We start from the raw sequence: 13,059 nt of genomic DNA on the forward strand, positions 1-13,059 counted from the left end.
TCCTATACACAACACACTAGTACAGTAGGGGTTTTCCACTCTGGAACTTATCTAAAGATCTCTCAAATAATTACATGTTCTGAAGGGAACATTGTATTCAGTTAGATAATGCAGATACATACTATAAGCATCCTTTTCAGCAAGTTACCCAAATTTTAACCTGACATTTTCATCCTAAATCCTAAACACATTGTAATAGGGAACCCAGTTAGAATTTTAACATTCATTCATCAAGCAGTTTCAGTTCCCCCCAAATCAATGAGGCTCAAAGTCCATTAGGGGCATCTTCTGAAACTGCTTCCTGCCCATTCTCAAATAGATTTAAAGATGCTTTCTTTTGCATCCCATTGCATAAAGACTCAAAATTTCTTTTTGCCTCGAAGAGGCAGATCCAGGGGAACATAACCCCCACCGATTGTCATGGGCAGTCATGTCCATAACATGGAGGCAGCTCAGGGCTCCCGTGGCAGCCCCCGCACATTTGGACAGGCCCTGGCTATCCAGCATGGAGATGAGATCTGGATCTGCAGCCCCACCCGAGAGGCTTCTCCGGCTGCAGCCACACAGACCCTTGACTTCCAGGTCTCCCCCACCCAGGCCTAGGGACTGTCTTTGTCTAAAGGCCCCCACGGTCTTATCAGTCTGGTGAGTATCTGAGTCTGGAATGAACTCCCCTCTCTTTTGCTCACAGCAGAGAGGAAGCAATCTTCCTCACAGAAACAGCTGCGTACCTTCCCGGGCATGGCTGGAGTTTGGAGCTGACTTGAGTTGTTGTCAAGCCCTCCTATGATTCTATTTGAGGCCTTGGCACGATTCCCATCAAATGGGGCCTGATCCCGCCAAGGCTTTTAAAGCCCCCCAAAACAGGACTAATCTCTGCCTGGCCTCAGCCCTATCTAAAGCCTTTTACTCTGTACATTGAGAGAAGGCAGGGTCAGGTCCTAGGGGATAGGGGGGCCCTGTCCCAGACCCCTCACTTACTTCTCAGAGAACCTGGATGTCTCTGGGGTGGCTCTCCTACCTTAGAGCTGCCTGCCACAGACCTTCTAACTGAGAGAGCCTCTAAGCTCAGCCTAGGCCAGCCATTGGAGGTCCTAAGCGTCCCCCCCCCCCACCCGGGTTCAGAGCGTTCTTGCCCTCACGGAGTTTTAGAATTGGGGAAAGGCATGAGAGTGAACATCTATACTGGCTGCAAATAGGCCTTTCAAGTTTTGCGAGCCCGTGGGGCTATATGGAAAGCAAGGGGACTTTTGACAGCCAAAAATCCTCCTATTAAGTATGCAGGGGGAATTCTCCAAGTATTGCAAAGTGTCCATGGGCCTAGGGAGATTAGGTGATGTTTTGTAAAGGACACCAGAAGGGGGATTCATCTCAGGCCAAGGGGAACAGGCTTGCAAGCTCAGCTATCCGGGCTGCTGCCCATTTGTCCCCGGCCATGGCACCTTTAATTCTCCCTCGAAGGAACAGGCCCGGGCTAAAGAAAGGGGGCACACCCTTTCTCTTTCTAGGTGGTTTCAAACACTCTCGGACAAACTTCTAATCCCAGAGGCCAGCCAGTAGAAACTTCTCTGTGGCTTACACCAAGCTACTCACTTGGAACAAATGCTCTCCAGTCCCTCGGGAAGCCCATTTTCACTGGGCACAAGCTGGGAAACACTGAGACAGCTCTGCCAGGCCTGCCCAGTTAGTGCCCAAATCAATCCTGAAGGGCCGTTCATGCCCCCCTCTCCTGAAGGCCGCCCAGAGGAGGGGTACCCAGCCAGGGTAGGACTGGCAGATGCACTTGACACATATGCCCCTCCTTGGGGGCTGCAAACTGCTTTGGGGTTTTGTTGACACCTTTGCTATTTGGGTAGAAGCCTTCCCTGGCAAGACTGAGAAAGCTCAGGAGGTATCAAAGGGTTTGCTCAAAGAAATCCTGCCTCGGTCCGGCCTGTGCAGCTCTTTGCAGAGTGACAAGGGCCCTGCCTTCACTTCTCCAATAACTCCAAAGGTGGCTGAGGCACTTAAGATGACTTCCCAGCTCCACCTTGCCTGGCAGCCTCAGGCTTCTGGGAAGGGGAGAAAATGAATCGCACCCTCAAGAGAGTCCTGACTGAACTGTGCCTGGAGACTGGAGAGGACTGGGTGAAGAACCTCCCATTAGTACTTCTTGGAGTCCACATGGCATCTGGGGAGAACATTAAGGTGGGCCCCTTTGACCTTCTGCTTGGGAGGCCCTTCCTCACCTCGGACATTCTCGTAGACCCAGAACAGCATCGGGTCGCTCAGTTTGCCACCCGGCTCAGGGCAATGCAGAAGGCCCTTCCTGAACATGCAAACGAGCATCTCCCTAAACCTGCAGATGCTCATACTCAGACTGTCCCCACCCCAGGAAATCATGTTCCATTGTGTACTGAAAATCTTGGAAGGCTCAAGATGCTGACCCCCTGGGGATAAAGTGGAAAGGACTGGATAGGATCATTCTGAAAGCTTTCCCAGTTGGACTCATGTTTCTAGACTTGGAAGTGCTACTCCTACTGCTTCTTCTCCCTCAGATGTTCCTGAGTATTCCTGTGAACCCAGAGAGGACCTGAAACTGCTCTTCATGGGAATCCTGGAAACACTGGAAACATCCTGGATAGAGAAGGGTGACATGGCCTGTGTCCTTCTCTCCCTCACTCTAGTTTTCTTTCCTTCTTGTTACTTTCCATGTTCCAGGTGTGCCTTTAACAACGCTCTGAGGATGAGAGCTTTGCTCCTAGTATTTTCTCTCCAGCTCTCTTGGGGTCATTCTGTGGGCCCCTGCCAGTGGGGAGATAACTCCTTAGTCAGGCTGGGGAACTCCATGGGCAGTGGGGGCATTCAGGATTGTTGGGTGGGTCCTCAGCATCCTCAGGGTAGACTCCACCTGATGCATTTTTTGCAAAGGCCCTGTCCCCAAACGTCACCATCTCCACCCTGGATGCACCCCATTTGTACTAGCTACCCCCAGGGGAATAACTTTAACCTGACTATCCCCTGTTTTCTTGCCAGAAAGGATCTGTTACCCACATAATAATGGTAGGATATCCTTTCCAAAATTATCCTGGCCAAGTCACTCAATGCTTCTACACCATCTTCCATGAAGCTTCTTCATCACCTCTGGAGAACTGACAATGCTGGTGCTATAATGCCATGTAATTATAATCATCCTTAGAGAGGACTAACGGAAGCCGCTACAAAACTTGATCTCAGGTGCCATGTGCGCACCTAAGGGGTGTGTGTCTCTTTGCAAAATGGGTTGTTCATTCTCGCCAAGTTTCTGAGGGACCTGTTAAAAGGAATGCCTCTGACTGGAACCCTCCTCCACCTGGACTCCTCTCTCCCCAGTGCTTTCCCCCTTTTAAACATTCTGGCGCTTGCCCCCTGGGCCACCTGAGTGCTCCTTTCACTGTGTATGATGCCACTGCTCCCAACCCCTCTAGGAGACAAAGACAGGGAAAATGGCCTTTGACACTGAAGGAGAGCTACAGCAAGGCTAGTCTCCTGGGCAGGATACTTAGAACATGAGACTATCTTCTCCAACTTGACTGCCACAGTCCACCACGGGCCAGTGAAACTTCACACTCTCTCCGAGACATCCAGGAATCCCTGGGCTCTCTTGCTAACGCGGTTTTAGATCACGGATTGGCCTCGGACCATCTCCTTGCCTCCAGTGGCAGTGTCTGCCCCCTCGCCAGTTCCTCCCGCTGCAGGTACATCAACAACACGAGGGAGGTTGCACTTCCCAGCGAGAGGATCTTGGAGACAGCGGGTTGGGGCCGAGACATTCGTGAAAGTCTCCTCTCAGCCTCCTCCCCAGCTTTCCTCTGGGTGGCGTCCCTGGTGTCTGTCCTTACCAACCCCTGTACTGACTCCACTTTTAATCGTCCTTTTTGGCTCAGATTTGGCCCCTGCATTTTTAACCTACTTGTGAGGTTTGTTTCCTCCAGACTCCAAGCTATGAACTCCCAGTTCCTCGTTCGATCGGAATACCATCGGCTAACTGCTTCTGACACTCGGCACCCTTCTGAATGCTGCTGCCGCCATCATCAAGTCGCCTGCCTCCCCTCCCCTCCTCTGGCTGGACCCCACTAGGCAGAGACTGCTCTACTACACCCCTTATCAGCCTGAAGCAGCTCCAGAAAATGAGGCCGCCATCCCTTTGTCCCAAATGAATTTGGGGTGCAACTACTTGAGAGGAGAAATGATATGGTATAATTTCTAGGGAAATATAGTTGTGATTTTGGGGTCCCCTAATCTTGAGGGGCTTCTGTTCTGGCAGTCTATCATCTGATTCCAAAGTCCTCTGGCTTTCAAATCTGACCTAAGGGCTTCCCTATCCCCAGCCTAAGAATACTATTGTTCTAACAATCTGTCAACAAACATTACTGTCCATTGGTCAGTGATAACCGAATTCCAGAGACCACTCCTTAGTCCTACCTCTGGGCCATAAAATTAGATATCTATAACATGAAGAACTCCATAAATGTGGCTCTTCTTTGCTTTGCAAAATTTTCTTGGAATTTAGACTGTTTCAATGGTGTTACAATTACAATAAGCTTTGCCCCTTGACTTGGAGATGGGTCCAAGCCTGCAAATTCTTTGGAGACACCTTGTAACAGTCTGTGACTCCAGCCTTTTGGGGTCCCTCTCCTTCCCAATCTCAACAAAAATGCTATGCTTTGATGCACATTCAGTCTTCATAGTTTTCTCTCTGGTTGGCACTTTCCATCAAGAGTCTCTTAGAATTGCTTTGGATCACCTCATTGCTGAAAAGAGCCAAGTCCATCCTAGTTGATCATCATATAATCTTGCTGTTACTATGTACAGTGTTCTCTCGGTACTGCTCTCTTCACTTAGCATCATGTAAGTCTTTCCAGGCTTTTCCAAAATCGACCTGCTCATCTTTTCTTAAAGAATAATAATATTCCATAACATTCACATAACATATCTTATTCAGCCATTCTCCAGCTGATGAGCACCCACTCAGTTTCCAGTTTCTTGCCACTGCAAAGAGGGCTGCCACAAACATTCTTGCACATGTGGGTCCTTTTCCTCTTTTAAGAGATCTCTTTGGGACACAGCCCCAGTAGACACACTGCTGGATCAAAGGGTATGCACATTTTGATAGCTTTCTGGGGGTAATTCCAAATTGCTCTTTAGAATGGTTAGATCAGTTCACAACTCCACCAACAATGTATTAGTGTCCCAGTTTTCCCACATTCCCTCCAACATTGATTATTATCTTTTCCTGTCATCTTAGCCAATCTGAGAGGTGGGAATTGGTACCTCAGAGTTGCCTTAATTTGCATTTCTCTAATCAATACTGATTTAGAACATTTTTTCATATGAATAGAAATGGCTTTAATTTCTTGAGAAGATGCTCATTCTTACTATTATTATTTGATATTATTTAGGAAATGATAACAATAGCAATATAGCAAGAGAAAGGAATTAGAATAAAGATGGATAAGGAGGAGGTAAAACTATTCCTATTTTTTGATGATTATGATGGTTTATTTGGAAAATTCCGGGAAATCAATGAAGACACTAATTGAGACAATAACTTCAGCAGCATTGCTGGCTACAAAAGAGATTCTCAAAAATAACCAATATTGCTACATAACAAATATAGGAAGCAGTAATAGAAAGGGAAATTCCATTCCCAATAACTACAAAATACATAAAATCCTAGGGATCGATTTCTTAAAGCATACCAAAGATTTGTAAAGATTCAATTACAAGGCATTCTTTAAAGATATAATGGACAACCTAAATATCTGGGGGAAATGTTCAGTGCTCATGGCTAGACAATGTCAATATAATAAAAATGACAATACGACTGTTGAGGTTGAGAAGGGAAGGGACCCCAAAAGGTTGGAGTCACAGACTGTTACAAGGTGTCTCCAAAGAATTTGCAGGCTTGGACCCATCTCCAAGTCAAGGGGCAAAGCTTATTGTAATTGTAACATCATTGAAACAGTCTAAATTCCAAGAAAATTTTGCAAAGCAAAGAAGAGCCACATTTATGGAGTTCTTCATGTTATAGATATCTAATTTTATGGCCCAGAGGTAGGACTAAGGAGTGGTCTCTGGAATTCGGTTATCACTGACCAATGGACAGTAATGTTTGTTGACAGATTGTTAGAACAATAGTATTCTTAGGTTGGGGATGGGGAAGCCCTTAGGTCAGATTCGAAAGCCAGAGTGGCAGATTGCCAGAAGAGAAGCCCCCCAAGGTCAGGGAACCCCAAAATACCACTCTATTTCCCTAGAAGCTATACCATATCATTTTCATCTTTTTATTTATGCTGTTTGCTTTTTTTTTTTCATTTTTTCCTTGTGTTTTGATTTGATCTTGTTTTACTCAGCATGAAAAATATGGAAAAACTTTTAAAAGAATTGCACACATTTAACCTGTATCAAATTGCTTCTGTCTCAGGGAGGGGGGAAAGGAAAGGAGAGGAAGAAAATTTTGGAACACAAGATGTTGAAAATTATCTTTGTATATATTTGGAAAAATAAAACACCAGGAAAAATAGGGGGAAAAAAGAGTGAACATCTTTACTTCACTCTGTCTAATCAGGAAATGTTCTAATACATTAGATATGTGTGTGTGTGTGTATGTATGTATATATATATATATATATATATATATATATATATATATATTGTATATACTGCTTGCTTTTGTTTATAGATAGATGATTTTATGATATTTTAAAGTCTTTCTATGGCCATATTTTGCAGGGTCTTCAGCATAAAAATGTACTTTTTAAAAGACTTTTTGAAATGATATGGTTTTGAATATTTTTGTTTTTCATATTGATGTGACTTACCTCTGGGCATCTTCAAACACCTTTTGAGATATTAATTAGCATATCTTTAGGCAGATCTGAGACCTGCCAGCTAGCTCCTGACTCCTCCTTCTGAGTTCCTACCTTTACTTCTCTGGTTTCTCTGAGAAATCCCCCAAGGCTATATTTCTTCTTTTTTTTTATTAATTAATTAATTTTTTATTTCATAGCCTTTTATTTACAGGTTATATGTATGGGTAACTTTACAGCATTGACAATTGCCAAACCTCTTGTTCCAATTTTTCACCTCTTACCTCCCACCCCCTCCCCCAGATGGCAGGATGACCAGTAGATGTTAAATATATTAAAATATAAATTAGATACACAATAAGTATACATGACCAAACCGTTATTTTGTTGTACAAAAAGAATCAGACCCTGAAATATTGTACAATTAGCTTGTGAAGGAAATCAAAAATGCAGGTGGGCATAAATATAGGGACTGGGAATTCAATGCAATGATTTTTAGTCATCTCCCAGAGTTCTTTCTCTGGGCGTACCCAAGGCTATATTTCAAAGATGATTATCTTTACTAGGTTCTCTTTGAGACTTAGCCCACTCAGAGGCAATTCTCTCCCTCCTCATAGTGCTTTCCCTCTAATGGTGCATTTCTCCATACTCTAGCTAACTCTGGCCAGTCTAACTTGCCAGACAATGGTTTTCTCCCACTACACAGAGCATTTCCTTTCTCCTGGTTGTGTGTGGCTCAGAATGGTGAGTGGTCACCATTTAATAAAAAGCTGGAGATATCTCTAGGAGCAAAACAAAAGTTTATTGTACATTCTCAAGAAAAGCTGGCACCCCTCCAGTCGAAAGGAGGAAGCACCTTCTGGGACAGGTTTGACACTTTAAATAGTCCCTAACGCAAACACCCCTCCCACCACTGACCATCATCCTCATTGGCTGAGGTGTTGTGCCACAGCTCTCTTTAACTGTCTTGACTCAGTTTCCCTGTATCAGTTTCCCTTATTGTCCTGACTGAGTTTCCCTGAATTGTTCTATCTCAGTTTCCTTAACTCTTCTGCCTCATCCCCTTAGTTGTAAAACCCCACTCTGGTCCATTAAGACCAGGACCATTTGCTCTAAGGTTATAAATTGCTAATGTAAGACTCAAGATAAGGGGGAGTTCAGACTTCCTGACTCCTGTCCTCAAGAATTTATGACACCAGATAAGACTATCCCGGATACCTCATTGACATCTTTACTTCTCTTTATCCAGACATCCTGACTCTGGCTTTTAGTATAGCCTCCCTCCGATCCTGACAGAACCAAATGGGTCTGTGAAGAAGTTTCTCGCCTCTGTCTCCTTCTTTGTTTGTAGAAGGTATTTAAGGGTTTGGATTCTCCCATTCATTGCTGGATACTTTAAGACGAGAGTCCTGTCCAGTCAATTATGCTCTCCAATTAATAAAATATTAAAAAAGTCTCTAATCTCTCTCCTGCCTCAGTTTCTCTGGCATTACAGAGGGTCCTACATTCTAAACTCAGGAACTACCCAAGAAATTGAACTTGGTCAATAAGAACATAGTTGCCCATATTTGATTGAAGTAGGGACAAAATGATATCATGGGAAGATAGTGGAAGGGGACTTAGGTATGCCCTTGAGACAATGCTCAAGGACCTTCAGGCCTACTCCAACTCTGAAGTAGATGAAGCCTTACTTGATTTTCACAACTGTCTTGAGAGATCTCACCCCATCTCAATTCAATTGTGAGTCCCTGGGCAACTTGTCTTTCCTTGCTAACTATGTTCTCTTCCAACTCCATTTCATTTTTACTATTCCTTGTGTTTATTGTATGCCTTCATTTTGTCTGTAACCTAGTCCCCTAAATAAATCTGCCTTTTGTCAAGGAGAATGGCCATTGTGAATTTGTCACATTTATTTCAAGGTAGGTATTGCTATCTCAATCACATCAATAGGATTAATTTTTCGTATTTTTCCTAATGTCGAATCATCTTTCCATTTCTGGTATAATTACTTGATCATAATGAATGATTTCTTGGATAAATTGTCGTCTGTTTCATAGGATTTTGTTTTAAATGTTTGAATCACTGTTCATTAATGATATTGGCCTATAGTTTTCTTTTGGTGTTCTATCAACTCTGGTTTACTTATTAGGAGTGTTTGTCCAGATGGCCCAGCACCAACAGTTGCGGATTGCAGCCTTGCCCCTGGGTTTTTGCCTCTTTGGGGCTTTCAATTATTAAGGCCTGAGAAAATTTCCATAGCCTGGACCTGGGGTTGATGTATGGTTTCCCACCCAGAAACTACTATTACCAGTCACTCCTAATTCCCAGGCCTTCAGAAAAATCTCTAGCTACTGTCTAGTACAGTGCTTCTTACCTCAATCTTACCAGCCTTACCTTCAGAGATCTCTGGCCATCGCCTCATTGAGAGGTGGTTCTACATTCAGCAGCGCACCCGAGGACAGCCCAATGAAAGCTTAAGATTTTTAATCCCCGTGTTCACATCCTGCCCTAGTCCTACTTCCTCTTCCCCACTCCTTATATCGGGTCTATGAGGTCACACGCACAGCCAATTAGAGGAGACACCTCCCATTGATGACATGGATCTCAATGCCCCATGAGAGGGATCCGTGCTGGTCACAGAAAACCACATCCCGAGATCTCAGGCTTCAAGGCCTTTATACTACCTGATTGCACTGTCCATGCTTCCTCTTTGGACCCTTACACGGGAAAGAGGGATCAGGAACTACAGTGGATTTTTTGTCTTGCCCTTGAGTCTGCTAGTGCAATTTCACTGAAATTAGCATGGAAAGTAGGGGAGAAATACTGAGGGAGCTCAAGGTCCACACGTGTCAGTTTTGGGGGGTTGGGATTTTTCTATTTTTTTAACCTTCTTTCAGATTCTAAATGTGCTCAACCATGGAAACAGATGAAGTTATTTCATCTTCGATCCATAATTTCTGTTTTGGAGAGGTTTGAGAGGCTATAGAGATTGGAGAAAATCCACCATCTTGTTGCACACATGCCTTGGAACGAATCTGGACATTTTCACTGACTGTCCCTCCTGCCTGGAATGCTCGCCCTCATCTCTACTTTTTTGACTTCCTGCCTGGATTTTTTAACTCCCAACTAAAATTACATCTTATATAGCAAGCCTGCTCTGCTGTCTCTCAAATCTGCTGTCTTCCTTATGCTGATTTTTCTCCAATATATTTTGAATCTAGCTTGTTTGCATATTATCTTCTCCATTACACTATCAACTCTATGCCTATGTGTTTAGCATAGTGCAGGGGTCCTCAAACTACGGTCTGCGGGCCAGATGCCGCAGCTGAGGACGATTATCCCCCCACCCCAGGGCTATGAAGTTTTTTTATTTAAAGGCCCACAAAACAAAGTTTCTGTTTTTACTCTAGTCCGGCCCTCCAACAGTCTGAGGAACAGTGAACTGGCCCCCTAGTTAAAAAGTTTGAGGAGCCCTGGATAGTGCCTGGCCCAAAGCAGTTGCCTAGTTAAATGGACTCATGTGATAGCAAAGACAGTTAGCCAGGGATGGTCTTTTGTAAAAAGTTGAAAAGACAATGAACCAAGCAGGGGACAGGTGGGAAAACCCCCTATAAGTAGAGACTGGAGGGAAATGAAGCATATGGTTTTATCCCACAAAGCTGAGGAGTCTCTGTAAATAAACTACAGGTGAAATCCCTAGTTAGAGCAGATAGAGACACGCCCAATATCAGTCCTCCGGAAGGAAAAGACCCTCAGGATTTCTAACTAAAACAGCAACAATTGCTAGGAAGGGAAGAAGTACGAAAGGGAGGGAGGGAGGGAGGGAGGGAGGGGGAAGGGGAGGAAGGCAAGGGGGAGGGGAGGGAGGCAGGAAGGCAGGGGGAGGGGAGGGAGGGGCAAAAAGGGAAGGGAAGGAGGACGGGAAGGAGTGGGCAGGGAAGGGGGGAAAGGGAGTGGAGGGGAGGGAAGGGGGAAAGGGGAGGGGAAGAAAGGAAGTTTCCTTGTCCTGAGGAGGGCACCCACCTCTGACCCACCGGGGTTGTTGTTTGTCCTTCATTCTCAAAAACAACCCTGACATCAGGGAAGTGATGCCATGCGAGTGAGTTGGATGTGAGGGAGGGAGGACTATCCAAGGTCAAGAAACAACAACAGAAAACCAGAAATGCAGACAATTAACACAATTTATTTGAGTTTCGTTCTTTACACAAAAGATTCTTCAACATGCATCATATTGAGTGGGGAGATTTAGAGAGTGTTACTTCATAAACAAAGAACAATAGATATTTAAATTTCCAATAAAAATATACGTATATATATATTCATTCCATTTAAACTATTCTCTTACCCCTTGCCAGGCTGATTTTATTATAGCGAGTTTTCCGTACCCTTTGTACAACCCATTGTAGCCAGCTGATAGTCTGGCAAGAACACATTCTGGTACTGAAAATACTCAAAGGCTCATAAACTAATACTAAACATTTGGGGATGTGTGGTTGATAGTACCACTCACCCTTCAAGTCACCAACTCTCTTGAGGTGTTTAGTTTTACCCAACATGCACTTTAAGAAAGAAAAGGAAGAGGAAAGGGTTTCCTCTTATTAAAGATGCCTAAAAAGGTGGTTACCAAAATAACATCCTCTGCAAGAATTCAGTGTCCCATCTTTAATCTTTTTCCCCCAAGATATAGGGTCCAATATAAAAAAAATCACATTAAGAACTGTGGGTGGCTAATTCTCAACCTTGAAGGGACTGAATTGGAGGAAGAAAAAAAAAACCCAGAGACCTTTCCACAAAACTATACTATTCCGATTCTGCATAAAGCAGCCCCTTACCAGAGTAACTTGACTAATCCTTGAACTTAAGAATCTACCCTCTTCAGGCTTCAGATGGCTTTCATCTAGAAAGAGCCATGCATTTGGAACCTTCCCTTTCCAAAAAGTCCCTTGTGCCCAAGAATCTAAGCAAGTTTCAGCATTACCCAAGCATCTCAAATACTTGTCACTTATTCAGAGGCCTTAGATGACAAAACTCTTTGCCTGAATACTCCTAGAATGATCTGTTCCACTTAGGATTTGCAAAAATACATTTCTTAAAGTTTAAAACAGTACATAGTACACTCATACACTGATAGAAACTACTTTTCCAGACAATTTCTAACACCATACAAATAGCACCAAGTGTATGTCAATTATAGAGAAGCTAACCTGTAAACGTAAAGACATGCAAGGTTTTATGTCTTGCTTGAAATGGACTTGAAAGCCAACAGCAATTAGTCATAGTACAGGAGCAACATCAAGGTTCGATATTTTTTAACATTTTCCAAAGAGACAGGCTCACACACCAACATGAGAACAGGGAATATGGTACTCCACAAAGGAGTCATGGGACATTACTACTCAAAAGTGGAACTGCAGGGCCACTGATATCTCAGCTGAATGAGCTCTTAAACACAACACAATCTCAAACATCATTTTAAATGGCCTGTATTTTCAAAACAATTATACATATTTTTATTGTAACTGAAATGACACATTGACTATCTTCCCAAAAGACATCAAACACTCTTGGACAACCATTTAAAGGTGAGAAGTTGGATGATTTAAATTTTAATGCCAGTTCTGTGCAGATCCATTTGCTTGTCAACACTGTTGCTTCCCCTCTGCTGGAAAAAGGGGGGGTCTTCTTTCTTTATTCCATTCATTTATCTCTGGTAGATGTTGGAAGGAAAAACAACATAAAAACACAGCAATGAAAACTAGCCTACATCTGTGACTGAGTATTTTCAATAATTTAGGAAATAAAATTCCAAACTGTTTTATTTTTTTCTAAATTCAAAAACATCACCGCAATATTATTCTATGGCTAGTAGAGAAATGTCTGGGACAACCACTATAGAAGTGGCAAGGTAATATCACAATTAAATAATTTCCCAGCCAGGTTTCATTCAGTAGCCAGATTAGAAAGTTCCTGAGAAGTCAATTATTTGGCTAAGTAAGATGATTAAAGAAATACAGAGCTGAGAGATGGGAAGACACCATCAGCTTGATTGCAGACAAATTGTGGAGTCAAGGACTGAAAGCACACTTATGAGAAGAATCTCATCAAGAGAGGCCCCTCAGAGATATGAAGATAAACACACCAAGGAAATGGAGCTGGCTAGCTCCCCTTAGGAACAATCTTCACTGTGTGGAAGCTTCCCCCCCTCCACCCCTCAGTCTCCCAATTCCTC

At 43.6% G+C, this 13,059-nt stretch overlaps 1 protein-coding gene across 2 annotated transcripts in view; it reads right to left on the reverse strand.

The window, feature by feature from the left end:
- Positions 1–10,993: 10,993 nt before the first annotated feature.
- Positions 10,994–13,059, reverse strand: part of LOC100924694 (protein bicaudal D homolog 2) — a 41,696-nt gene continuing 39,630 nt past the window's right edge. For both annotated transcript variants that reach the window (XM_012553202.3, XM_012553200.3), the window contains one exon: positions 10,994–12,537. In XM_012553202.3, coding sequence (XP_012408656.2) covers positions 12,532–12,537 — 6 coding nt within the window. In that variant the 3' untranslated portion in view covers positions 10,994–12,531. The remainder of the gene's footprint in view (positions 12,538–13,059) is intronic.

Source organism: Sarcophilus harrisii, chromosome X (genome assembly GCF_902635505.1).
Source record: "Sarcophilus harrisii chromosome X, mSarHar1.11, whole genome shotgun sequence".
Classification (NCBI taxonomy): Eukaryota; Metazoa; Chordata; class Mammalia; order Dasyuromorphia; family Dasyuridae; genus Sarcophilus; species Sarcophilus harrisii.